This window comes from Hypomesus transpacificus, chromosome 20 (assembly GCF_021917145.1).
Source record: "Hypomesus transpacificus isolate Combined female chromosome 20, fHypTra1, whole genome shotgun sequence".
NCBI classification, from domain to species: domain Eukaryota; kingdom Metazoa; phylum Chordata; class Actinopteri; order Osmeriformes; family Osmeridae; genus Hypomesus; species Hypomesus transpacificus.
Genome location: NC_061079.1, coordinates 3586287 through 3614250, shown reverse-complemented (window position 1 = coordinate 3614250; position 27964 = coordinate 3586287). Strand labels below are relative to the sequence as shown.

General features: G+C 50.2%; 2 protein-coding genes across 2 annotated transcripts in view; both read left to right on the top strand.

Moving 5' to 3' along the window:
• The first annotated feature begins 348 nt into the window (after nt 1-348).
• On the top strand, nt 349-4021 carry arsib (arylsulfatase family, member Ib). The gene is made up of 3 exons (XM_047042887.1): nt 349-1051; nt 2078-2227; nt 2434-4021. Exons 1-3 carry the CDS (start codon nt 741-743, stop codon nt 4019-4021), a joined length of 2049 nt encoding a protein of 682 aa, XP_046898843.1. The 5' UTR covers nt 349-740.
• A 3719-nt stretch (nt 4022-7740) lies between these two features.
• Nucleotides 7741-27964, top strand: part of camk2a (calcium/calmodulin-dependent protein kinase II alpha) — a 29521-nt gene continuing 9297 nt past the window's right edge. Inside the window, exons 1-15 of the mRNA XM_047043066.1 lie at nt 7741-7944; nt 10487-10581; nt 13435-13494; nt 16688-16742; nt 17860-17925; nt 18483-18555; nt 19214-19316; nt 22705-22788; nt 23086-23180; nt 23486-23608; nt 24179-24262; nt 24559-24601; nt 26228-26268; nt 26986-27018; nt 27650-27698. Coding sequence (XP_046899022.1) covers nt 7883-7944; nt 10487-10581; nt 13435-13494; nt 16688-16742; nt 17860-17925; nt 18483-18555; nt 19214-19316; nt 22705-22788; nt 23086-23180; nt 23486-23608; nt 24179-24262; nt 24559-24601; nt 26228-26268; nt 26986-27018; nt 27650-27698 — 1066 coding nt within the window. The 5' untranslated portion in view covers nt 7741-7882. The remainder of the gene's footprint in view (nt 7945-10486; nt 10582-13434; nt 13495-16687; nt 16743-17859; nt 17926-18482; nt 18556-19213; nt 19317-22704; nt 22789-23085; nt 23181-23485; nt 23609-24178; nt 24263-24558; nt 24602-26227; nt 26269-26985; nt 27019-27649; nt 27699-27964) is intronic.

Sequence of the window (27964 nt, the reverse complement as noted above, 5' to 3'; positions counted from 1 at the left end):
TCTGTTCATCTCTCTCTTTCTCTCTTCTCCCTTCTCCTCTCAGTGGGTGTACAGGCGTCCATACTGAATAAAATCTCACACATCAGATCTACTTCTGCCCTCATCTTAATGTTACCGACTAACAATCGATCTTAATATCAACAAGATGTTTCAAGTGAACTCTCCCGTTAGATATAAGCTTGATTCGTTGCTACTACTTTGGTCATAATAAAGTAACAAAGTTAACCCCTAAATGAACAATCATGGAGGTAACCTCGAGCCTTGGATTTTCTTGGGCCGAGATGCACCTTGCCTCGCGGCACCGAAAGGGTGCTCTCCGGTTACACGGTGTTGGGATGAGTCCACGAGAGCCCCGGGCGGGGTTAGGACTTCACGAGTAGGAAGACAAAATCAATCGTTTTGGACAAACGTTGAGACAAATGCGTACATGTCTTGCGTAATATAAACAGTGTGATTTACATTTGTGAAGTGCAATTTGCGCGCGCGTGGCGCACGGAGATGGTATGCCACGTCCTAAAATGTTGCAACTTTCTGGGAAGTTGAACTGCACTCTGATAAAGAGCGAGAATTGGCTGCGTTCATGCGACGCTCATATCCTTGGTGTGTAGCTTAACAAGACTGTTAGAGGAAAGTCTGTTTGTGATGCGAACACACGAGAATGTGAAGAGAAGAATGAATCTGTGTGTAAGGTCGAACGGACTGGGTTTAATTCCCCCGCAGAACCCTTCCAAGTTGTGAGAATGCAAGCCGCGAGCGCCCTGTGCCTCTTCAGCCTTCTAAGCATCGCTTACTCGTCGTTAGACCCGTTCCAACCTAACTTGCTGGACCGGGACGAGAACACACAAAACGACGACGCCGCCTTTGAACCGAGGCGGCCTCCACACATCATCTTCATCCTTACGGACGATCAAGGCTACAATGACGTTGGGTACCACAACCCGGACATCCATACGCCAACGTTGGACCGGCTCGCCGCGGAGGGGGTGAAGCTGGAGAACTATTACGTACAACCGATCTGCACGCCGTCCCGGAGCCAGCTCCTCACCGGCAGGTACGGTGGGGTCCTAGGGTATTCGACGTGTGACGCTACACATACAGGACATGAATTCCCGTACATCTTGAAACTTTGCTTTTGTGAGTGTGTCTGTGTGTGAGAGAGTGTGTGAGACTGGGTGTGTGTGCGTATGTGTGTGTGTGTGGGTGCGTGTGTACTTGTGTGTGTTACCATATTCCATCTCAGTCATGCTTTGTGAACAGAAACATCTGTTGTGAAGAAGATGAGGGGGAGGGGGAGGTAGAGGGAGAGAGGGAGATGGGGAAAGAGAAAGAAAGGGTGAGAGAGCGGGAAGGAAGGAGGAAGAAGAGAGACAGGGATAAGGGAAGATTGGGGGAGCTGGAGATAGGGAAAGGGGGAGAAAAAAAGGGGGGGGGGATAAAGGGGGGAGGGGGTGAGGGGAGGGAGAGGGGGAGGGCTGCACTGTAAATGCACAGGGCGGTAGTTTTGGCTGCCGATGCTGTTTCATAGACTCAGTAAGCTGAGCCAAGACCAATATAGAGGGAGGAGGAGAGGAGAGGATGAGAGGAAAGAAAAGGAGTGGAGATGGGGAGAGGAGAGGGGACGGAGACGGAGAAGGGGGGGGGGGGGGGGGGACAGGAGAGGAAGGAGAGGAGGGTGGCAGCAGAAGTCAGTCAGTGTTTACTCTGTACAGCATCCATCCAGGAATGTAGATGTTCACCTTGTGGAACAAGGACGGCACGCACACACACACACCCACACTCACACACACACACACACACAAAAATTGAGCTTGTTCTCAGGAGAACTCACCATACCATGTAACACCTCTACGACACTCTCTGGAGGCCGGGTGCGTGTGTGTACACACGCGTGTGTGTGTGTACACAAAAGCGATTCAAGTGTGTGTTTGTGTGTACAGAGACCCCTAGCCTCTTGTTCCAGTGGTGTAGCTGTCTACATGCCCAGATTAGCACAGACTGGTGTATCCAACACACACCCCCACACACACACCCACCCCCCCCCTACACACAGTCACTAAGCGTTGTGTGTGTCTCCAAGGTACCAGATCCACACAGGCTTGCAGCACTCCATCATCCGTCCCCGCCAGCCCAGCTGTCTGCCCAGGGAGCTGCTTACCCTCCCCCAGCGCCTGCTGGACCGCGGCTACGCCACCCACATGGTGGGGAAGTGGCACCTGGGCTTCTACAGGTAGGACAAGGAGGTGCAGGTTGGACTGGGTGGGGAGGTACTACTGTATGCACCGGAGGAATGGTTCATGACTTCTCTTCTCTTGTCCTTCTCTCACCTCACCTCCCCTTCCATTTCCCCCTCTCTCCCCTCCCCTCTTCTCCTCCCCTAACCCCCTTTCCCCCCTCCTCCCCCTCCCCACCTCTCCCCTCCCCCCCTTTCCTCAGGCGTTCCTGTCTTCCTACCCAGAAAGGGTTCCAGAGCTTCTTCGGCTCGCTCACAGGAAGTGTGGACTACTACTCCTACGGGTCATGTGACGGCCCCGGTCTCTGCGGTTACGACCTCCACGAGGACGAGCACGTCTCCCGCGGTCACGCCGGCCGCTACTCCACCCACTTGTTCACCCAGCGGGCCCGCGCCATCCTATCCTCCCACAATGCATCGCTCCAGCCCCTTTTCCTGTTCCTGTCGCTGCAGGCAGTACACACGCCCCTGCACCCCCCCAAATCCTACATCTACCCCTACCGCCGCATGGGCAACATAGCGAGACGCAAGTACGCCGCCATGGTGACCACGGTGGACGAGTCGGTGCGCAAGGTCACCTACGCCCTCAGGAAGTACGGCTTTTACCGGAACAGCGTGCTCATCTTCTCCACGGATAACGGGGCTCAGCCCTTCACGGGGGGCAGCAACTGGCCCCTACGTGGGCGGAAGGGAACCTACTGGGAGGGGGGGGTGAGGGCGGTGGGATTCGTCCACAGCCCCCTCCTTAGACACAGGCGTAGGACCTCCAGAGCCTTGCTCCACATCTCCGACTGGTACCCCACCCTTGTGGGCCTGGCTGGGGGCAATGTGACGGCGGCGGAGGGGCTGGACGGCTACGACGTGTGGCCCACCATCAGCGAGGGGAAGGAGTCCCCACGCCTGGAGATCCTCCATAACATCAATCCCCTGCACAGGCGGGCTGGGCAGGGAACGGGGCGCAGGCCGGCGGGGAACACCTCCAGGAAAAGCCCTGGTCTTGCCAAGGCCTCCAAGAAGAGTTCCAGGAGAGCAGCAGGCCTTCGTAAGGCCTCTGGGAAGAAAGCCCCCAGTACAACCCCATCCACCTCTTGGGGTGCTTCCAGGAAAGGCTCAAGCCGGGCCTCCAGAAAAGTCCACAAGCAAAACAAGGCATTTCCGGGGAAGGATTCCAGGAAAGTTCCTGGTCCCACGAAGGCCTACATGGAAAAGGGCTCCAGCTCCAGACAGGGGCCCGGACGCGGGTCCCGGACCCAGGTCCCCAGCCCTGGTCCTGGGGGGCAGGTCCAGGAAGGCCTGGCTGTGTTTGACACCTCGGTGCAGGCAGCCATCAGGGTGGGAGACTGGAAGCTGCTGACGGGAGACCCTGGACACGGAGACTGGGTTCCGCCCCAGGTTCTCGCCACGCTCTCAGGAACCTGGTGGAACCTGGAGAGGAACATCGAGGGCATCGACAAGAGCGTCTGGCTCTTCAACATCACGGCGGACCCCTACGAACGCCACGACTTGGCCAATCAGAGGCCGGATGTGGTCCGACAGCTCCTGTCCCGCCTGGCGTTCTACAACCGCACGGCGGTGCCCGTTCGTTTCCCCGACGACGACCCCCGCGCAAACCCTGACCTCCACGGAGGGGCCTGGGTTCCCTGGGTGGGAGAGGAGGAGGAAGAGGTGGGGGGGAAGGTCTCCAAGAAAGGCAGGAATAAGACAAAGAGGAAGAAGTGTAAACTTTGTAAACTGAAGTCCTTCTTTAACAAGCTCAACACACGCATGATGTCTAACAGGATAGACAGATGAAGGGAGGGAGGGAGGGAGGGGGGGATCGGGAGATGGAGGGAGGGAGCTAGAGATTGCTGTTTGCGATACGCACACGCAGACACACACACACACTGTAAATATGAGAGTTGTGTAAAGAGAACTGATCCTCAATGCAGCCAAATAAAATGATAAAGCCTCCATAGTCTGATTCTCTCTCTTCTGTCCAGCATTCCTCCCTTTCCCTCTCACTTCTATCCAACATCCCCCACCCCCTCTCTTTCTCTCTTTATATCTTTCTGTCTGCTCTCCAAAATCCCTCCCTCTCTCCTTTTCTCTCCTTTTTTTCTCCCTCTCTCCCTCTCGGTCTCTCTCTTCTTTCCCCCCCTGCCAGCTACTCTCTTTCGTTCTGTGAGGAAACCCTGAAGGATAAGGTCACAGTGTTTATCTACGTTTGACACTTTGTTCATCGAGCAGACGTGTTTATCCACAACGGCATACAAATAGTGTGTGAAAAAAAGTACGGCAGAAAATCGGGCATCAGACGTGAATAGTTCGTGTTTCAGTGGCCTGTATCAAGGAATGGTCTGTTTACCACGCCCAGTGCAACAATAACCTAATTTCATCTACCAGGCACAGTGAACAATAACTGAATCTCTACTGCAGTATGACAGGTACAACAAGTATGACATAAAACAGTGCAACAGCATCTCAACCAGAGTAGAACGTAGTACAGTGCAACAATAACATCAGAGATGTTTTCTTTTTCAGCATAGCTATAGCTGCTCCGTGTTCAGGGACTGCATCCAGGTTGGCTCACTCGTACACATGCACACACACACACACACTCACACGTGCATACAAATACACAGACAACAACCTGAGCTCCTGTGGAATTTCCTTCCTGGATGAAAACACTTTTGGAGGGAATTTCTGGAGTTTAACTATCGTCATCCAAACTAACACGACCTGGAAAAATACGACCTGGACACATTACAGACAAATGTGAAGGTGACAGGAGTTCAGGTTGTTGTGAGCATTTGTGTGTGTGTGTGTGTGAGTTGGTCCATTGCATACCAGTGCAACTCATCCAGCTGCAGAACTGGACAAAATGTTCTTGAACAATTCTGTTGTTCCTCACAGGGCAGAGACAGCTCTGAGCATGCTCATACTGCACTTGGTTCAAAATACATTCAATGTCTGTGTGCGTGCGTACCTGTGTGTGTGTGTATACCTGTGTGTGTGCGTACCTGTGTGTGTGTGTACCTGTGTGTGTGTGTTTGCGTACCTGGGTGTGTGTGTTTGTGTTTACCCAGGCTGTGAGGACCCATATCACAGTGACATCATCTGTTACATCATCCTTGATGTCATCTGTGCCTTAATCGAAGAGAATGAAGACCCTCTGTGTGTGTGGGTGTGTGTGTGAGGAGGGGCAGAGGGCAGCTGCGTGGGTGTGTGGAAGGCAGAGTAAGAGAGAGAGAGAGAGGTAGAGGCAGAAACAGCGAGAGAGAAAGAGCCAGAAAGAGAGAAACACAGTAAGTTCTCTGTGGTCAATAAAGTTGTATCATCTCTAGTCAAGGTGGAAATGGACCCTCCTCATGTCTGCTCACTGGTTAAGTCTCTCCATCAGTCTGTCTCTCTGTCTCTCTCTAGGTCTCTGTCTCCCTCTCTTTCACACATCTTTTGGTCCAAATTGACATGTAGGCAGTCAGATAGGCAGACAGGCAGACAGACAGACAGACAGACAGACAGACAGACAGGCAGGCAGGCAGGCAGGCAGGCAGGCAGGCAGGCAGGCAGGCAGACAGGCAGGCAGGCTGACATGCAGTCAGAGAGACAGAGGCAGACAGACAGCTACGCAGAAAGACAGACAACTACGAGGCCAATGATGATGACGCATACCTATGTGTTGCCATGGAGATTTTGGAATATTCCCAGGAGAGACAGTAAGAATAAACGTTACCGCAGTTGAGATGCACACACACACATACATGTACATACGCTCACACACAAAAACATGCATATATACTTGTAAACACATTTGACTAAACACAAAGGATTAAGTGCACCCCAACTAGAGTCATGTTTGCCCTCCATCAGCAAAGTCCATCAGGAGATCAGGGTGTGTGTGCGTGTGTGTGTGTGCCAATGTGTTTTTGTGCTCGGTGTGTGTGGGTGTGTGGTTTGGGTTGTGTGGGTGTGTGTGCATTGTGTGTGTGTGGTGTGTGTCCAGATACAGTGGAAGATGCAATAGCATATCATGCCTCTCCACATCAACATGAAGCTGCACTTCTGAGTTGTGCCAACAGGAGGCAGTGCCTCTCCTCTGACCAGGAGGGTTAGAAGACTGATCTTCCTGCATCGCTGAACAACTTTAAACAAGCCACCAGGAGCTCTGATTGGATTCCCTTAGGTCACATGACCTCCTTTGTGTCCTCATGTGACTCATTGCAAGTAAGAATCCACAGGACTCACTCAACCATCATTGGTCAAACCTTCTCTCGCTCTCTTCCTTTCTCTTTCTCTCTCCCCCCTTTCCCCTATTAATCTGTGTCTCTCTCCTCCCCCCCTCTCTCTCCTCTCCTCTTACCCCTCTCTCTCCTCTCTTCTCATCCCTCTCTCTCTCTCTCCTCTCATTCCTCTCTCTCTCTCTCTCTCCTCTCCCATCCATCTGTCTCTCTAGCTTTTTCTCCCTCTCTCTCCTCTCATCCCCCTCTCTCTCTCCTCTCATCCCTCTCTCTCCTCTCCTCTCTTTCTCTGAATGTAAAATGTATTTGCCTCACAAACTCTCATGTTGGAGATGACAGGGGAGTGGCGGAGAATCCTTTTCTCCCTCTCTCCGTCCTTTCCAATCTTCACTTTGCTTTCCTATCTTGCTCTTTCCCTTCATCCCTCTCTCGTGCCATCCACTCCAGTGCCTCCCTCTAATTCTAGGTTTCATATCTCCCTCCCTCCCACCCGCTACCCCTCCTCCTTCTCCCCCCCTCCTCCTCCTCCCCTCCTCCCACTCCACCTTACCCCTCCCTCATTCCTTCGTCTGTGTTCGGAACCTAGTCTGTGCATCCAAGCGTGAACTTAACATTCAGAAAGAGCTCCAGCATTCTGTTTGTTTGGGCATGCATGTGGGTGTGGGTGTGTGTGTGTACACCGGCCAGTGCGTGTGCGTGGAAATGTGGATGTGTGTGTGTGCATGCATGTGTGTGTGGACGTGTGGGTGTGTGTTTGAGAGAGAGAGAGAAATGAAAAGAAGTCAGAGGGTATAGAAGTAAACTACACAAGAGGAATGGAGGATGTCTTTGAAGAGATGTGGGGGGGGGGGGGGGGGGAGAGGCAGGGAGGGAGGAGGGGAGAGAGGGGCACAAAGGGGGAGAGAGGGAAAAGGAAAAGAGGGGAGAGGAGCTTGGAGGAAAAAAGCAATAATAAAATCTTGATGAATCTCTGGAAACAAGCCAGACTCTAAACGTTATATATTTAATATCTGTGTCATGGATGAGCCTGTACTGTACGTCTGTGTGTGTATGAGTGTGTGTGTGCTCGAATGTGTGTGTGTGTGGAATGTGTGTGTTACGAGCGCTCCGAGAGACCAGGAGGGAGGCGGAGGGAGGACGCAGTTGCCATGACGACGCGGCTGTGTATTCAGAAGGCTCGCAGGCAGAGGTGAGATTGGACGAGGCTGTGTGACGGAGGAGGGGCCAAAGCTGTCATCCAGACGAGGAACCCTCCTTCACTCCCGATAGAGAGAGGAGACAGAGGAGAGAGGAGAGAGGAGAGACAATAACAAGAAGAGAGGGATACCATACCATACTTTGTGCTGTTCTTGTGCCACCACCGCCACACCAGGCAGTGAACCAGCCAGCCAGCCAGTTAGCCAGCCAGTCAGTGAACCAGTCCACTAGCTCCAGCATGGCCACCATCACCTGCACACGCTTCACTGAGGAGTTCCAGCTCTTTGAGGAACTGGGGAAGTAAGTTACTCTCTGTTTCACTGCCCTGTTTACGGCCTGGTTTACAGCCTGAAGTAGAATAGAACTCACGTTGCTCTGCAAGTCTGTGCGCGGGTTCTAGTGAGAATAGAGCAGCTGTTCTAGAACACTGAGACTAGAACTGCTGCTGTTGCTCTAGAACCATTAAAATAAAACTACTGTTTTTGTTCTAGAACACTGAGAATAGAACTACTGCATTGGTTACAGAACACTGAGAGAATAACTGATGCTGTTCTAGAACACTGAGAATTGTACTGCTGCTGTTGCTCTAGAACCATGAAAATAGAACTACTGGTTTTGTTCTCTAACACTGAGAATAGAACAACTGCAGTTGTTCCAGAACACTGAGAGAATAACTGATGTTGTTCTAGAATACTGAGAATCGAACTGCTGCTGCTGTTCTCGAACACTGAGAATATATTACTGGTTTTGTTCTAGAACACTGAGAATAGAACTGCTGCTGTTGTTCTTGAACAATGACAATATGACTTCTGGTTTTGTTCTCGAACACTGAGGATATAACTGCTGCTGTTGTTTGAGAACACTGAAAATATAACTACTGGTTTTGTTCTAGAACCCTAAGAATGGAACTGCTGCTGTTCTAGAATGTTGAGAATAGAACTGATGGTTTTGTTCTCGAACACTGAGAGCGCTGAAGTAAAAAAAAACTAAGAGAGATGAAAGGAGAGAATGTGGAGGGGTGGAGGAGTGAAGGAATAGAACATGGGGTGATAAGGGTAGAAAAGGTGGACTGGAGAGAGAGAGAGACAATGACTGCATGAGGCTTGTTGCTGTATGTTGCCGTGGGAACAGATGATAGTTGACAACAGTTGATCGTTCAGCCTGCGGATGTTAATGATCCTCCAGGACAGACACACACACACTCACACACACATATACACACACACACACTTACAAAATATGTCCTCCGGATCCTGTAGATCAAATCAGAGGGTTCTGTCTCTTTGTGTGATGGATAGAGCGGGAGAAAGAGAGGGAGAGAGATAAAGATAGACATAGGGAGAGAGAGATGGAGAGAGGGAGGGATGGAGAGAGGGAGAGACAGACAGAGAGTGATGATATGACATGTTACAATATAGTTCTGTTTTTGGTTCAGTCCACTTCAATGGATCAGGTTACAGAAGGTCCTGGTCAGTGTGACAAAGACACACACACACACACACACATACACATACACATAAACATGCACATACAAGCACACACAAGCACACACTCTCCCTCCCCTTCCCCTTCCCCTTAGCCAGACTGACAGCAGTGTCTCTGGGGATAGCTGCCTCCTCTGGTGTGTGTGTTTGTGTGGGTGTGCGTATGTGCGCTTTTGTCTTCTTCAGTGAAGCTATCTACTGCCCCCCCCTCTCCCCTCAGCCCCCCAGCTAGAGAAAGTTGTGTTTATCTCTCCCAGCAGAACATACAGTATAAACACCGACGACGGTGATACTGAGACATGATAGAGGACTGTACTCTATCTGCAGGTTGCAGAGAAGAGAGGAGAGGAGAGGAGGAGGAGGAGAAGCAGAGAGAAAGAGAGGGAGAGGGAGGGAGGGAGAGACAGGGAGAGAGAGATAGAGAGAGAGAGAGAGAGGGAGAGAGAGAGAGAGAGAGAGGCAGGGAGAGGGAGGGAGAGGTAGAGAAAGAGAGATGTAGAGGTAGAGGTGGAGAGGCGGGAGAGAGAGAAGAGAGAGGGAGAGAGAGCGAGACAGAGAGAAAGGAGAGCGAGTGAGAGGTAGCGCGAGAGAGGGTCTACTGAACGTCCCTGACCCCAGCCCACACTGTTACTCCCACACACACACTCTCAACATCACACACCTCTCTCTCTCACACACAATCACACACACACAAACACACACATACACAAACACACGTCAAGCAGCCAAAGATGTTACATAATTCTATTTGGGGGTGGAAACACAGTAGTACATCTGATACTTGCATCTCACCCACTATCGCTGACAAGGTATGTGTGTGCGTGTGAGTGTGTTTGTGTGTATGAGCGTGAGCAATGTGTGCCTGAGTTGTGTGTTCCTGCAGACATCCCAAACCTGCAGAGAGTCATTTCCGGGAGGTGGATTCCCCCCTCCCCCGGGACGCAATCCGGACGCATGAAGTACCCCCCCTCAACCAGCACGTACCCCCCCCACCCCCCCACCCCCGAAACGCTGTCATGACGCGCAATATGCACCTATCGCTAACAGAAATTACCAATTCACAGTCTCTCGAACGCTCGAAATACATAATCCCCGATTTCCGGGAGATTGTATAGCATTTGCGGGCGTCAGGGAGCCGCTTTTGAAATGCGGGAGACTCCCGGACCTTTCGGGAGACTTGGGATGTCTGGTTTCTGTGTGTGAGGGGTGTATGTATCTGTATGTGAGGAGTATGTGTGAGGTGTGTGTGTATGAAACAGATGTGAAGGGGTTTCTGCGACAGCAAACAGAATGGATGACACAGACTAGTCCAGGCCCAGGTCTGCAAGGAAAGTTCCTGACTGTGTTCTTGTTTCCAGGGGTGCCTTTTCAGTGGTGCGCCGCTGCCTAAAGGTGCTGTCAGCACAGGAGTACGCTGCCAAGATCATTAACACCAAGAAACTCTCAGCCAGAGGTCTGCTTGTCTTCCTGCCTGTCTGTCTGTCTGTCTGTCTGTCTCTCTGTCTGTCTGTCTGTCTGTCTGTCTGTATGGATATCTGTTTGCCTGTCTACTTGTCTTTCTGTCTACTTGACTGTCTGTATGTATGTCTGTATGTCGGTCTACCTGTCTGTCTACCTGTCTGTTTGTCTGTCTGCATGTCTGTCTGCCTGTGTATATGTCTGTCTGTCTGTCTGTCTGTCTGTCTGTCTGTCTGTCTGTCTGTCTGTCTGTCTGTCTGTCTGTCTGTCTGTCTGTCTACTTGTCTGTCTGTATGTATGTCTGTCTTTCTGTCTGTCTGTCTGTGTGCCGGTCTACCTGTCTGTCTACCTGTCTGTCTACCTGTCTGTTTTTCTGTCTGCCTGTCTGTCTGCCTGTCTATATGTCTGTCTGTCTGTCTTTCTGTCTACTTGTCTGTCTGTATGTCTGTATGTATTCCTGTCTGTCTGTCTGTCTGTCTGTCCGTTTACCCGTGTATCTGCCTTCACAGCACACACAAACACACAAGCACACACGCGTACAGAGACGAAGTTGCTAACAAGCAGTCTGTCAAAAGGAACTGTCCTTCTCTTTGTATCCTGATGGGTGTGTGAGCGTGTGTGCGAGTGAGTGTGTGGGTCCATGAGTGGCCGTGAGTGTGTGTATTCATGTGTGTGTGCGTGCGTTCACGCACACGAGCGTGTGAGTGTGTGCGCTCATGTGTGTGCGAGCGCATGCGTGTGTGAGCGCACGTGCATTTGCGCATGGGAGCGCGTGTGTGCGCGCGGGCTTTCAAGTGTGTGTATGTGTGTGTCCGTGTGTGCATGCTTTCAAGCGTGCGTATGTGTGTGTTTTGGCAACGAACGAGCGACACCGGCATGAGCCCCATCTCATGTCGTCAGACGCAGTCAGGGTCAGCGTCAACACAAACGTGTGGCTTCTTAACGAGAAGGTGAACGAAAAGCGAAAGCTTTCAAACGAAATTCTTCCTCCGGGTGAGAAAATCGCAGAGGCTCTTTTAACAAGCCCTCATTGCAGGCATCGGTCAGGCAACAGGGAGCACAACCGAGTCACACACACCCCAAAAAAGGAGGAATAATCCGCCGGCTTCCAGCCCTCACCCTCTCTTTCTCTCTCTCTCTCTCTCTCTCTCTCTCTCTCTCTCTCTCTCTCTCTCTCTCTCTCTCTCTCTCTCTCGGTGGTCGACCCCTGTGTGAGCGAGTTGGCCTTCTTCATCCCTGCTGCCCTGCTTGTTGGCTGACAGAAGCTGGCCTTGTCTCTGCTCTGCTGACTGGGATGAGGGGAGGTCTCAAACAGGCTGTCCGTCATGGCTCCCAGTGGCCGTGTGTGTGTGTGCTGGCTGTGGTGCTGACTCGGCGGAGGCAGTGACTTGGCTTGTCAGGCTGTGTATCAGCTCGGGGGTTCCGAGAGAGTCGGTGGGTCTCAGATCCATCTGGAGCTGCTGGCGCTTCATCCTGGGGTCTCTGCTCTGCTGGTGTGTCTGCTGCTGGCGCATTGGGGTTTTCGTCGTGCTGTGGTTGTGTTGTTGTCGTCGTCGTCGTGTTGTTGTTGTTGTGTTGTCGATCTGTGGTTGTGTTTTCGAGCTGTGGTTGTGGTGTGGTCGTGTTGAGGTCGCGTTGGGATGTAGACGGAATGGGTGCGGTGAACCGGTTTGAGACAGACAAAGCTCAGCAGCAAAGAACTCTCCTCCCTGTCCTGTTGTGGGTTTCGTGTGGTGAGAGTGTGTGTGAGGTTGGTTCATGGGGTGGGTATGTATGTGTGTGTGAAGGGCTGGTTCATGGGGTGTGTGTGTGTGAGGGGTTTGGTTCATGGGGTGTGTATTGGTTTCCCTGTGGTGGCCTCCAGGTGTGTGTTTGTGTTTGTCAGCTTTAATTACAGTACTATTAGCTGTTTGGCATCAGTGAATCTGTGTGCATGCGTTTGCGTGAGTGTGTGACTTTGAGTGTGTTAATGGGTTTGTGTGTGTGTTTGTTTGTTTGTGAGCAGTCATTAAGGACATTCTAACCAGCTGCTTGTTTGGCTTTCTGCCAAAGAAAGAGGCAACTATACGCCTATACCCCTCCCTCCCTCCCTGTCACAAACTTTTGAGACATTGTCCCCCTCAACACAGCCATTGTCACGGTAACAGCTGTAAGTAGGTTAGTGTGTGTAACAAGATGGTTCTGCTCAATAATTGACTCATCAGACAGTTCCACAGACAGACTGACCGGGAGACAGACTGAGAGACAGACATACTGGGAGACAGACAGACATACATGTATTCTTTTTCATTTCTCTTCCTTTCCTTTTCCCCTCTCTCTTTTCCCCCCTCTCTCTCTCTCTCTCTCTCTCTCTCTCTCTTTCTTCCTCCTTTTTTTCTGCTTCTGTCTGTCTGTCTCGACTTCTATATCTTTGTAATCCTGTTCTTGGTATATTCAGCAAGGTTGCTTAGCAACACCATTTTCAGTTCATAGCATAGCTTTACCTATAGTGGTACAGTGGCTTACAGGAGTGTGTGTTGGTGTGTTTGTGCGGACAGGTGATCAGTGTGACTAAGTTAGTTTGAGAGGGTATATATGTGTTAGAGTGTAAGTGTGCGAAAGATAGAGAGTGTGTGTGAGAGAGTGTGTTTTGTGGTTACTCAGACCAACAGTGTGTTTATTGTATGAGAGAGTGTGTGTGTGTTCTGTGTGTCATTATAGCGTGCGTTCTCTGTGTAAGAGAGTGTTTGTGTATATATGTGAGTGTTTGTGTGCAGGCTGCGGGTGTGACTAAATTAGGTTGAGAGGGCATACATGTGTGAGAGTGGGAGTGTGTGTGTGTGTTAACAGTGTGTGTTCTGTGTTTTAGACCACCAGAAGCTGGACCGGGAGGCCAGAATCTGTCGACTGCTGAAACACTCCAACATAGGTGAGGTCACATTCACCACAGACATGCTCAGTAATACACACAAACCTCTCTCTCTCTCTCTCTCTCTCTCTCTCTCTCTCTCTCTCTCTCTCTCTCTCTCTCTCTCTCTCGTTCTCTCTCTCTCACACACACACGCACACACACACGTGTGTGGATGCAGACTCTCAGGGCTTTAGAAGTGTGTCCCGCTGAGCTTCTGGAACCCTCCATTATTAATAGTGAGGTATTCTAGTCTAGGAGAGAGAGAGGGAGAGGGAGAGAAGGAAAGAGCGAGAGAGCGAGGGACGGAGGTGGAAAGGGAGGGAAAGGGACGGAGAGAGGGAGTGAGAGGGGGGGAGGGAGATGGAGAAGGGAGGGAGGTGGAGAGAGAGAAGCGTAGAGGGAAGGAGGCAGGCAGGGTGGGTTAAAAAGAGAGGTAGAGAAGTGGAGAGAGAAAGGTTGGGAGGGAGAGAGAGCGAGAGAGCGAGCGAGAGGAAAGAGGTGGAGAAAGAGAGGTGGAGAGAGGGAGAGGAGGGCAGTGGACACAGAGAGAAAGATGGATGGAGATAGAGGGAGAGAGAGAGAGAAATAGAGAGGGGGAAATACATCGAGAAAGAGAATGAAAGCATGCTCAAATACATGAGTTCACAGTGTCACAGTCATGATGAATCCTGCGTGTGTGCGTGTGCGCGTGTGCATTTCAGTAGGTTACTTGGGAGTGACCTGTAGGGGGAGCCCATCCCCCACCCACTCACACACAAGCACTCAGTGAGATGTATACCATTCTGGCGTGGCTAACAGAGCTGTCTCTTCCCACACACAGCCAGAGTGTGTGTGTGTGTGTGTGTGTGTGTGGGGGGGTGTGTGTCAGGAGGGCCATACAGAGAGCTACATGATGTACAACTATCTGCTAAGGATCTACCCCCTTGGCCTTGTATACACCAAAAGCCCAGATGGGAAATCATCTCTCTCTCACGTACACACATATGGACACTCGCACACCCAGCCCGTAGCTTGACAGGATAAAGAGGCTTGCGTAACAATATGGTGGAGCGCTCAAAGGGGAAGTCCCCTGCTCTGGGAGGGGGGACCTGGGAGGGAGAGATAGATAGAGAGAGAAAACGAGGCAGGGAGGGAGGGAGGGAGAGAGTGAGAGAGAGAGAGAGAGAGAGAGAGAGAGAGAGAGAGAGGGAGGGAGGGAGGGAGGGGAGGGAGAGAGAGAGTGAGAGAGAGAGAGAGAGAGAGAGAGAGAGGGAGGGAGGGAGGGAGGGAGGGAGGGAGGGAGGGAGAGAGAGAGAGAGAGTGAGAGGAGAGAGAGAGAGAGAGAGAGAGAGAGAGTGAGAACGAGGGGAGGGGAGGGAGGGATCGATAGAGAGAGAGAGAGAGAGAGAGAGGAGAGGAGAGAGAGAGAGAGGAGAGAGAGAGAGAGAGAGAGAGAAGAGGGAGGGAGGGAGGGGGGAGAGAGTAAGAGAGAGAGAGAGAGAGAGAGAACGAGGGAGGGACGGAGGGAGAAAGAGAGAGACAGATAGAAAGGGGGAGGAAAGGGGGGAGGAAGACAAAGAGAGAGGGGAGGAGAGAAAGATGGAGAGATAGCGGGAGAGAGAAAAAATCTGAGAGAGAGAAAGTGAGAGAGAGAGGGATGCAGGGAAAAAGAGCGAAAGGAAGAGAGGAAGAGAGTTATGACTCTTTGTTTACTGACACCTTCTCCAGTCTTCCTCGCTGGAAGCGGGGGTTGCTATTCGTCAAGCATCCAGAGCCCGCCCACACACTGACAACCACAGCAGAGTCAGCCAATGAGAGCACAGCCTGCCCACACACTAACAAACACAACAGACAGAGCCAATAGGAGAGACGCCTTCAGTTTGCTGTTAAATGTATCTGGCAAGGTGGTTGATACAGGTTGAAATCGTAAAAGGCAGAGTAGAGTGGTTGTATGCAGTCTAGAATGGTTGGATGCAGGGTAGAATGGTTGAGGACAGGGTAGAATGGTTGGATGTAGTTTAGAATGGTTGATGGCACGGTAGAATGGTTGGATGCAGGGTAGAATGGTTGAGGGCAGGGTAGAATGGTTGGATGTAGTCTAGAATGATTGAGGGCAAGGTAGAATGGTTGGATGCAGTCTAGAATGGTTGGATGCAGGCTAGAATGGTTCACAGAAGTGAAGTGTGTGGAAGGGGTGTAGGAGGCATGGGGGAGGAGGAGGAAGAGGGAGGGAGGGAAAGGTGGAGGAGGGGTGGTGGAGGAGGAGGGGAGAGGGAGGGGGACACACACCATGCTAACACTAGGCCAACGCAATGAAAACAAAATGCTAACACCATGCTAACCTGCTGTTTTTTACTGTAAAGGACATGCTAGGTATAAGCGAAGACATGGTCGTCATGAATGATGATGAGGTACACCTGGATGAAGCTAAAGTAAACAGGAAGGATTCAGCCAGTTTGACCTGTCTAAGGGACTGTAATTGGCACATGGCGCAAATTGCACAAAGCTATCGGAATATTGATTTTGTTGTTGCAAACAAACCTGGGAAAAACCCCAATTATGAGATTGAGTTGAGTGAGGAGTGTGTTGCAAATGTACATTACATTTACATTTATGCATTTCGTAGACGATTTTATCCAAAGCGACTTCCAAAAGAAAACTTTACAAAAGAATATAGGTCACTGCAGTGGCGGTTCTAGATACATTTTACTGGGGGGGCCAAGGGGGGCAGTGTTTAATCAGAGGGGCACATACAAAACGGAATCAAGTGATATTTAAGCATGAAATACTTTAATTTAGCTTTACATTAAAATCATACAAACGGCTCTGGCTTTCCCTCTTCCAGCTCCTCAACTCTCTTAATACCTCGATATGTTTCTCAAACTTTTTTATTTGCAGGGGCAAAAAAGGCTGCAATGTCCCTTCCTCGTTTCATGATGACTACTAGAAGAAGAAAAATGTGTAAAAAAACTTCAGACAGCTCAGGGGGGGCCACAGGGGGGGGCAGGGACATATTTACAGGGACACTGGCCCCTGTAGGCCCCCGTGTAGAAACGCCCCTGCGTCAATGATCATAAAATGTAGCTTGTAGTATCCTTCTGCAGCTGGACTCTCCAATGGAGAAGCACTCGCACAGAATCTCTCTTCCTCTCTTTCTCTTTCTCTCCATTCCATTCTTTACATCTCCCTCCTCATACTTTTATTTTTCTTTATTTCTTTTTCTCGCTCTCAGTTCGCCTCCATGACAGTATTTCAGAAGAGGGGCACCATTATCTGATATTTGACCTGTAAGTATTTATCTATCTATCCTACTGTCTGTCTGTCTATCTGTCTGTCTGTCTATCTGTCTCTGTCTGTCCGTCCATCTGTCCGTATCTATCTATCTATCTATATATCTATCTCTCAGAATATCTCCATCTCTTACAGTTTTTTACAATCACTTTGACACTAATTTCAGAACCTTGATGTCCTTTTTCAAAACTCTAGACACAAAACTCACAACTAATGTTTCAAAAGCCTAGCACAATTTTCAATTGCTTGGATACAATACACATCCACATTAGATCATTTGTTCATTGAACTATAATCATCTGTTCAAAATGACAAAACTAAACATCAAAGTATCACCATTTAAAAATGAAATTCACACATAACATCTGAAATGTCTGTCATTTTCTTACATAACAATGATCTAACTGTCAATTGATACCATGAATGATAAATGATATAAGTAACTGTTGCATTACTCTTACTGTAATGCATAGTTTTATAGAAACTGACAAACAATATTCCAAGTTTAGAACATGAAAGTTACAGTATAATGAGATCCATTGACACCATGCTCAATTGGTGCAAGCATGGTTTCAGGCCCATCCACAATTTACAGCCTTGTACTTTCCCCCATACTCTCCCTTCCTCAACACTATTGAGGATTCTTCTCCACATGGATGTGGAAGGTGTACGATAAGCACCCAGTGTGTGTTACAAGTAATGACTGTTTCGAGTTTTGTATCTAGAGGTTGGAAAAAGGACGGCCCGGTTCTGAAGTTAGTGTCAAAGTGATGGTAAAAAACTGGAATTTCTGGATCTATATCTATTTCTGTGTGTGCATGCTTGTTTGTAATAGTGTGTCTGTGTTTCCGTGCGTGAGTATGTTACAGTGCTGTGTGTGTAAATGCGTGTGTTACTGTGTGTCAGTGTGTCAGTGTGTGTTAGTGCTCTGCCGTCCATCTCCCATTCTCTCCATGGTCTATTGACCATCTGGATCCTCTTCAGACAGCACTCTCCACCCTCCAACCGCCCCCCCCCCCCCCCAGTCTCCCTCACCCCCTATCCTTCCACATCCCCCCCCCCCCCGCCTCCCCCTCAGACCGATTGACAGAACCTCCCCCCCCCCTCCTGCAGGGTGACAGGAGGAGAGCTGTTTGAAGACATTGTAGCCAGAGAGTACTACAGCGAAGCCGACGCCAGGTGAGTCTTCTCTCCTCTCCTCTGAGAGGAGGAGAGGGGAGGAGGAGGTGGAGGGGAGGATGAGAGAGAGGAGGATGAGGAGGGGGACGAGGGGAGGTGGAGGAGGAGGGGGAGGTGGAGGGGAGGATGAGAGAGAGGAGGATGAGGAGGGGGACGAGGGGAGGTGGAGGGGGAGGATGAGAGAGAGGAGGATGAGGAGGGGGGACGAGGGGAGGTGGAGGAGGGGGAGGTGGAGGAGGAACAGAGTCTCATACATGGCTATGACCTTCGGTCACTCCGCAATAAAACACAAAAACACGCGCACACACACGTACACACACATAACCCGTGTGTTCTTCATTCTTATTTGGTCTCCAGAGTGCGTAGGATGCCAGGATTAAATGTTCAAATTTATTCTCAATAGCCTTCAATTCAGCCTTCTGACTTCCTGCCCACTCCTTCTCTTCTCTGCTCTCTTCTCTCTGTTCTCTCTATATTCCTCTGTCTCTCTCTCTCTCTCTCTCTCTGTCTCTCTGTCTCTCTCTCTCTGTCTCTTCCTCACTCTATGTCTGCATCAGTCATTGTATTCAACAGATTCTGGAGGCGGTGCTACATTGTCATCAGATGGGTGTCGTCCATAGAGACCTGAAGGTACCTTAAAGACATACAAGCACACACGCATGGAACACACACCCTAACACATGCACCCACTCAGCCACCCACATGCACCCACCAACACACACACACAGAACCCTTCTCTTCAAGCGCTCCTCGTCCGTGTCTCAGTAGACCATCGCGGCAGAGATCCTCGCGCCCACACGCTCTAGTCATAAAGAGGAGAGGAGGGGGGAGGAGCGGAGAGAGGGGACGGGAAAGGTGAGAGAGGAGAGAGGAGAGAGAGGGGAGAGGAGGGGGAGGAGGAGAGGATATGAGAGGAGGAGAGAGAAAATGATGGGGATGAGAGGAGAAGAGGGGAAAGGAAAGAAAGGAGAGGAAATGATAGAGGAAAGGAGAGGAGAGGAGAAGAAAGGAAAGAGAGGAGGAGGGGAAAGGAGAAAAGGAGAGTACATGAGAGGAGAGAGAGAGATAGAGGAGAGGAGAGGGGAGAGAGAGAGGTGAGGAGAGAGGAGAGAGAGTATTATTACATACAGTTCTATTCTTCACTATTACAGTAACAGGTATGACATAATAGACACACACCTCAACCATTTAGCATGTGAATGTTTCTGTTACCAGAGATGCTGTGATAAACATCACTTTCTCTCCCCCCCCCCCCCTCCCCCCTCTCCCCCCCCCCTCCCCTCTCCAGCCGGAGAACCTTCTCCTGGCGTCCAAGTCTAAGGGAGCAGCAGTGAAGCTGGCTGACTTTGGCCTGGCCATAGAGGTGGAGGGGGACCAACAGGCCTGGTTCGGTACATCATACACACACACACACACACACACACACACACATACTCACTCATCCACTCACACACACACAGACTGTCCACATACACACACACACACACATACTCACTCATCCACTCACACACACACAGACTGTCCACATACACACACACACACACACACACACACACACACACACACACACACACACACACACACACAAACTCACACATCCACTCACACACACACAGACTGTCCACATACACAAACACACATACACGCGTTGCTTCATGTCGGTGTTACATTGGAAAGTGGAGAGTACATTGGAGAGTATGTGTGATGTGACACATCAGAATGACCCAGAAGAGACTGCTCAATTTATACAGTCAGTGAAAACTGCGCCTGACGATGAGTCGTTTGTCTGTTTATTGTTGGAGCTTATAACAAGGTCAAAAAAGTCAGGATCCAGGTCAAGGTGAACTTATAAGTTATTTCGAAAGTGTTTGGAAAACGCCATGATAACCGATTCAATTGAAGCTTTCACTCTGTGTAGATTCTTCCGACCAATTCTGTCTGAGTGACGAGCTGCACCTGTTGTCTTGCTCAGCGTGTGCGAGCTTCAGTTGGCTCTTCAGCTGGAGTGGTTTCACCTGTGTCTCGTTTGGTCCTCGTGTGCAGTCACGGTGGCTTCCCTGGTGTGTCTTTGTCAGTTTGTCGGTTCCTTCTTGGTGTCCTGTCCTAGGAAGAAGTGGTCTGTCCCTCGCGTTCCTCCGTTTGGTTCAAAGAAAGACTCGCTTTTCGGTTTGGGTTTCCCCGCCCGCCTTGCCCTGTATTTGCGTCGCACGCCGATTCAGATCCAGACACGTAGGCCCGTGCACGTTTATTTTTTTTTACACAAATGCAGGACATCTGGATACTGTGTACTTCCAGTGGAGGGCGTGAATGTGAATGGGTGGGATGAATCATCGCAACCCTCACCCCCCCCCCCCCCCCCCCCCCCCCCCCCCCCCCGCTCCACAACTCCAGGCAGCAGCTCTCCTCGCTGCCGTGTCTTCCCCCCTAGCTTGATGCCATATTTCCTTTGTGCATCAAGTGGTTCCATCCAGCATGATTTTAAGCACGTCACTTAACCGTCTGCTACTCTCTTTTTTCGGTCTGTTTTTAAATCAACAACAACATGATTTGTACTAAAAAGATTTTCTTCAGAGTAGGGATTTAAACTAAGGACTCATGCTCTACCACTGAACTCGATTTCTGAATGAAATCTCACATTTGATGTGATTAAAACATTTGGGATACAAAGGTTAGAAAGTAAAAACAGGAAAACCATTAGTGTTAGATGGAAATATGGACAGTTTTTTTCATTTCTGTAAAGACATTAGTACAGTATTGAAATGTACAGGATATATAACGGCATATTTAATCCTTGCTGAACAGCCACAAACTAGAGGACAAAGATTGGTAGGTTCACATGAACTGACACCTCTTCTTTCATTAAAGGGAAGGAGGGATAAAAGGAAGGAAGGAAGGATAAGAGGGAAGGATAGAGGGAAAGGAGAGGCATGACTTGGTCATGACTTCATGAAAAATGATTTGATGTGTACGCACGCTCATACACACACCTACGCGCGCGCACACACACCTGCGCGCGCCTACACACGCCGACACCTACACACACACACTCTGGGGTGTGCAGTGAAGCCCTGAGTCTAATGACAGGGTGAGCAGAGTGGAGGAGAGGACGGGGCTCTAGGCTCATTAGAGAACATTATCTCTGAGTCACGCTGTTGTCTCTCACAAGCCCTGCCGTAGGTGTGTGTAGGAGTGCAGATGTGTAGGGGCGTAGGTGTGTTTCGACGTCTCTGCACACTCTAGGTGTGTGTGTGTGTGTGTGTACAGCAGGTGTGTGTGTGTCTGTGTCTGTGCCGGTATCCCTGGGTGGGTATGTGTGTGTGTGTAGGTGCGTGTGTGTGTGTAGACTAGGGGTGTCACGATACCAAAAATTCAGTAGTCTGTGATAATACCATTAAAATAACACGATTCTCGATGCCAATTTCGATACCATGGTAAAAAAAAAGAGGATTGTCTAAGATTCCATGTAGGCTACTTGAACCATGAACTTCTTCAAAAAATTTGAGAAATAGCAAAATGTCCTACAAAGACATACAAAACATGTGCAATAGAGCATAGCACAACATAATAAAGTGCAATTAAGCCATTCAGCTAACAAAATGAACATGACATGAGTTTACCTTCTAAGCTATGGGCTAACGTTAAAACTACAGCTAACCTAAACTATGTACATAAGCCATTGTAACACACGTGCCCACCATCTCAAACATCATGTAACCTGTATTTTAATTTGACAGATTAAACAAACAGAAAAAGAGCATTATTTTGATGTATTCAGAATTTCGCCGCGACTTCAACGACCATTGATTTATTTTGTATGATGCCAGATGTTAGCATCGGTGCTGCGCCGAGTCTTCTGGAACTGAATCAGAACTTGCCTTGAATTCTCCACAAACAAATCCAGATGACGATCTTTCAGGTGCTTAGCTAAATTGGAAGTATTCCCCCTTTGTCTGAAGACTGCGGTAGCATTTTTTGCATAATGGCTTCTGCGGATTAATTATAACGCCACGGTCATCTGCCTCAAACGCAAACTACGATCTAACTGCGATCGCTAAAGCAGCAGTTGTTATCTTGTTTTTCTTAATGTAAACGTCGACTGGAACACTCCTGAAGGCGCAGCACCGATGCTAACATCTGGCATCGGCGCTCACGGTACTTACGGTGCTTCAAAAAAATGGGCATCATCGGTGTTTTGTTATTTTAGCATCGGAAGGTACCGTAAGTATCGGTTCTCGTGACATCCCTAGTGTAGATATGTATGGCGTGTGTCTGTGTGTTGGTGTCTCTGTGTGTATGTGCAAGAGTGTATGTGCGCATCTGTGTAGGTGTGTAGGTATTTGTGTGCGTGTGTATCTTGGTGTGTGTCGGTGCGACTTTGTGTCTAGATGTATGGATATGCAGGTGTGTATGGCTGTAGGTGTCTGTGTATAGTGTGTGTTCAGGTTTGTGTGAGTGTCAGTGTGAGTGGGTGTTTGTGTGTCTCTGTCTCTATCTCTGTGTTTGAGTAATTGTCTGTGTGTGTGGGTGGGGTGTCTGTGTGTATATGTGTGTACCTGTAGATGTGTATTTGTGTGTAGAAGTGTAGATGTGTATGTACAGGTGTGTGTGTGTGTGTGTGTGTGTGCACTATTTGTACTATTATAACATTCAACGTTAAATGGACTGTGTGTATGCATGTGTGTGTGTGCTTTCTCCACTCGTGTGCTTGAGTGTGTGCATGTGTTTGTGTGTGGGTGTGATTGTGTGTCCTTGGGTGTGTGTGTTTTGGGGTGTATGCAGGCTTCGCTGGAACCCCAGGCTATCTGTCACCAGAGGTTCTGAGGAAGGACCCATATGGCAAGGCTGTGGACCTGTGGGCCTGTGGTAAGTACAGGAGTGTGTGTGTGTGGTTGTGTCTGTGAGAGTAGGTTTGTGTGTGTGTTTGTGTGTAACGTATGTGTGTGTAAGTGTGCGTGTACCATACGTGAGTGTATTTGTATGTGTGTGTGTATTTGAGTGTGCGTGTGCCCGTGTGTGTGTAGCACTTGTGTGTAAGTGTGTGAACTGTGTGTGAGCACTTGTGTGTGTGGGTGTGCCCATGTGTGAGACAGTCTGTGTGTACTGTATATGTGAGAGAGTGTGTGTATGTTCTGACATGTTGCATGTTTTGTGGGTTGCCAGGTGTGATTCTGTACATCCTCCTGGTGGGTTATCCCCCTTTCTGGGACGAGGACCAGCACAGACTGTACCAGCAGATCAAGGCGGGGGCGTATGACGTGAGCTACTCCATAAGCCTCTCTCCGTGGATATATGTCATTTTATGGCATCACATTCATGTAATAGCATCTATAGAGATGACCTGCTAGAATGTGCTCCCTCCCTCCCTCCCTCCTTCCTTCCTTCCTGCCCTGCTCCTCCTCCTCTCCCTTCCTCCCCCCTCACACACCCTTACACCCCCTGCTCCCCTTTCCTCTCCCCTCGTTCAACTTCCTCTCCCCTCCTCCCCCCTCCCCCCCCCCCTGCTACCCCTCCTCACCCCCCCCCCCCCCCCTTCCCCCTGCTCCCTCTCCCCCCTCCACAGTTTCCGTCTCCAGAGTGGGACACAGTGACCCCCGAGGCCAAGGATCTGATCAACAAGATGCTGACCATCAACCCTGCCAAACGCATCACTGCTTCTGAGGTCCTCAAACACCCCTGGATCTCTGTAAGACCAGGGAGGAGGGAGGAAAGAGGATGGAGGAGGGGCAAGGGAGGACAGAGGAGGAGAGGGAGGAGGGGGAAGGGAGGAGGGAGGAAAGAGGATGGAGGAGGGGGAAGGAGGGGAGTGCAGGAGGGCAGAGGGGGGTGGGAGAGCAGGAGGGAGGAGGGGAGAGCGGTGGGGGAGAAGAGGAGAGCAGTGGGGAGGAAGGGGAGCAGGGAGAAGGAGGTGGAGAGGGGAAAGGAGGAGGACGAGAGGGGAGACGGGGAGGAAAGGGGCGATGGGAGGCGGGAGGGAAGTCATTGTTTAGATGATAATGAGGATAATTAACATGATGTAAATCCTTTCACATCCTAGAAACTCTATTGAACCTTGTCTTGTTAATGAATAACATTATCTCTTTCTCTCTCCCACTGTCTCTCTCTCCCTCTCCCCTTCTCCCTCTTTTTCCATCTCTCTCCCTCCCTCTCTTTCCCTCCCTCTCCCCCTGTCTCTTTCTCCCTTTTTCCTCACTTCTCTCCCTCTCCTCCCCTCCTCCCCCCTTCCCGCTCCCCCCCCCCCGCCCGCCCCCCTCAGCATCGCTCCACCGTGGCCTCTTGTATGCACAGACAGGAGACAGTAGAGTGTCTCAAGAAGTTCAACGCCCGACGGAAGCTCAAGGTATGTCCTGTTGGTCACCGTGGTAACCTGCACCCCCTTGTTCCTGCCTTTCTTGGGATTGGCCCTAGGATCATCACCCTGTGACAGAGCAAATGGATCAGCAACTTGTGGCACACAGGAAACACATCATCACCCTGTTGGCAACAAAGGAAACACAATACTCTCAACCACTTTCAACAAATTGACTTAAGGATTAGTGGGGAATGGTGATATATTGTCAGTGATTGATGGAGTGGGATGATAACTGTTGTGTAATTGGAGAAGAGGGATGATAACTTGTCTATGATTGGTTACAGGGTGCCATCCTCACTACCATGCTGGCCACAAGGAACTTCTCTGGTAAGTTCTGTCTCTTCCAGGAACAACCCCCTACCTGATAACCACCTTTCTGCTCATGCTCAGAGTGACGTGATCACGGATAACGTTTTTTTGTTTCATGCAATCATTTCAATTGTAGTCACATGGTTTAATATAGGCTATATTAGCAACACAAAATATTTTATTGGGTTCTGTTAGGGTCCACATTCTCATTCCAGTCTGGAATAGAACACCCGCCACAGACCAGACTTCCCTCCCTCCCCTCCTCCTCCCCCTATCTCCTTTACTCCCTCCCATCCTCCCCCCTCCTTCCTTCCCTTCTCCTCATCCCTCTCTCCCTCCATATTTTCCTCCCTTCCTCTCTCTCTCTCTCTCTCTCTCCTCCCCTCCTCTTCATCCCCCCCAGACAGGGAACACCAGGCAGATTTATGAGCAGATAACATATCACAAGTCTATTTATACATTCTCTGTTCTGTACATGCACACACTAACACCCACACACACACACACACTTTTCCATGTCATTATAATGACAACAATAGCACCAATTGTTATGAACAAAGTTAATACTACAACTTGCAATAATAATACTACCACTACTACTACTTCTACTAACAATGATGTATGTACATCTGTAGGTCTGTAGTATGTGTGTGTATGTGTGTGTGTGCGGGTGTGTGTGTATGCGGGTGTGTGTGGATGTCTGTCTGTGTGAGACCAGGACAGACCACTGCTAAAAATAGACGCATGTTGATGAATGAGGGGAAACCACCCTGCCCCTTCATGACCCCCCACGATCCCCCCGAGGCCCCTCTAACCCCCCCCCCCCCCCCCCCCCCCCCCGATGCCCTGATCCCCCCTCCCCCCATGGTCCCCATGCCCCCCTCCTGATAGTTAAGGTGCAGTGAGTTTTCAGAGGGTAAGGCAGGATAACAGTCAAAAGGGGGAGAGGGCAAGAGAGAGCATGTTAGCGAGAGAGAGTTCAAGTTCAAGCTCATAGACCAGTGGAGAACACGAGAGAGACACAGACAGTGATGGTGAGAGAGAGAGAGAGAGAGAGAGAGAGAGAGAGAGAGAGAGAGAGAGAGAGAGAGAGAGAAGGTATGGAATGTGCCATATCTCAAGTGCTCCTATATCTGGCCTCCCTGGGGGGGGGGGGGAGGGAGGAGGGCGGTGTGGCAGGAACGTGGGGGGATCGGGGCGGGTGGGAGGGTGAGGGCCCCTCCTCTCTTTCTGCTGGGTGGTGTGGGGCTCTTCAGTCCAGCCAGTTTTCTTCTCACCCTGCCCGTCTGCTGCTTCTCAACATTGTCTGGGTCCGGGTCTGGGGCTGAGAAAACCGGAACACGTTTGCTCTGTTCAACGCTAATCCACGGAGCTCCGCGGTCTCCACAGCAACGACCGTCTGACCCCACGGTTCCCACTACACCCTTCCGGAACGTCCGCTCCTCCTCTCCTTGTCTCCTCGTTCGGTTGCCATGGAATCTACTCTTTCCTTCCTCCCCCTTTGAAGGCGGTCTCTTCCAAGAGCGAGGGGTCAGGGGTGAGGGGCTCAGGGCTCAGGGGTCATGCCCTTTGCCCTCCTCTTTTGGGCGTTTGTGCCCGTCCTCATGGCTGTGTTCTCCCTCTTCCTGTTTCTCTCTCGCTCAGGGGGGAAGAGCGGAGCCAACAAGAAGGCTGACGGTGTAAAGGTAGGGCTCACACACACACACACGCACACACTCACACACACTGACACACACATACACTTACACACTGACAGACACGTCCACTCACACACAAACACATACCTACTTCCCAGATCTCCTACCCTTTATGCTTGACACGATGATGTCCAAAAGGGCATCAAAACTCTATACAAGTGTGGTGTGTCTGCAGGTGTGTATATTGGTGAGCGTGAGTGACTGTTTGTGCATAGATATACTGTAAACATGTATGTGTGTGTGTATGTATGTGTGAGTGTGTTTGAACATATGCGTGTATGTGTCTGTGTGTAAGTATGTGTATGTGCATGTGGATATATGTGTATGTGTATATGTCTGCGTGTGTATGCGTATATGTGTATGTGTGTGTTTGTATGTATGTGTGTGTGTGTAGTTTCTGTGTTTTCAAAAGGGTCACAGGTGACTCTCTCCAAGCTCCCTTGATGCTTTGCAGCGGCTACCCACAGGAGCATAGTGAGAGGAATACTGTAGGAATGCACACGCGTGCATACACACAGACACACGCTCACCCACGCACACGTTCGCACTCACACGCAAGCATATACACATGTACACACACGTGCACACTCAAACATTCGCACACTTGCGTGTCCTGCCTGGCCTGTCATTGGTCCTCCATACCTCCATCCCTCCATCCGTCCATCCCTTCTGTCGCTCCTTAACCTCTTCTAACTTCTCTTCCAGAAAAGGAAGTCCAGTTCCAGCGTGCAGCTGATGGTGAGTGATGTCACTTCCTGTCGACCGCGCGCCCCCCCCCAGTGCCGCGCCTGGCTTTATTCCGCCCCCTAACACTCGGGAAAGTGATTGATTAGCGCACTGGCCAGAAGAAACTCTAGAATAACTCCCGCAAAAAAAAATCGTCCAATGAACGCGTGGCTGACAGCTGTGGTTCATTCAGAATGGAGCTGGACTTTCTTTTTGTCGATTTATCTCTGTGGACATCCCATCACACACAGACGCACACACACACACAGACAAACACAGACACACACACATATACAACCCCCCCCCCACACACACACATCCCATCCTCTAACCCAGCCTCACTGCTACTGTCTGGGGCCGGCTCTAACATAACGAGTCTGTGAGACAACCATCCTCCTAGTATAGGTGTGCCCTACCTCCTTCCCTCCCTCCCTCCCTCCTTCCCCTTCTCCCTCCCTCCCCTTCTCCCCGTCCTGCTAACCACCTGACTTTCCGACTGGTTTCTCTTCTAAAGGGGCAGGACGCGGGCTGCTGTAGACCTGTGTCATTCTCTCTGTGTGTTGTTAGGTGTGTGTGTGTGTCTTGCGTCTGTGTTGGTGGGTATGTGTGTGTGTGTCTCTAATGGAGTGTCTGTCGTTCATAGGAATCTTCTGAGAGCACCAACACAACTATAGAAGATGAGGACACCAGGGGTAAGCCGACACACCCTCACAAACACACGCACACGCAAACACACTTTCGCAAACACATGCTCGCACACTCACACAAGCACATCAACACTCGCTGACATACACACACACTTTCACAAACACACACACAGATAGCTGTTGGGACGTGTCTGTCAGTGACTGGGAAAGGGACACTCCATAATGCTATATATAGTATAGACATCCACCATAACTGCAAGTGCAGAGCTTACAACTAAAGAGTTGCACTGGAGTTACACTACAGTTACACT

Bases quoted from the DNA above. Each gene is read 5' to 3' on its own strand.
- arsib (XM_047042887.1), top strand. From the start codon at position 741: ATGCAAGCCGCGAGCGCCCTGTGCCTCTTCAGCCTTCTAAGCATCGCT. The intron at 1,052-2,077 runs GTACGGTGGGGT...TGTGTCTCCAAG, and splicing joins AGCCAGCTCCTCACCGGCAG to GTACCAGATCCACACAGGCT. The intron at 2,228-2,433 runs GTAGGACAAGGA...CCCTTTCCTCAG, and splicing joins TGGCACCTGGGCTTCTACAG to GCGTTCCTGTCTTCCTACCC.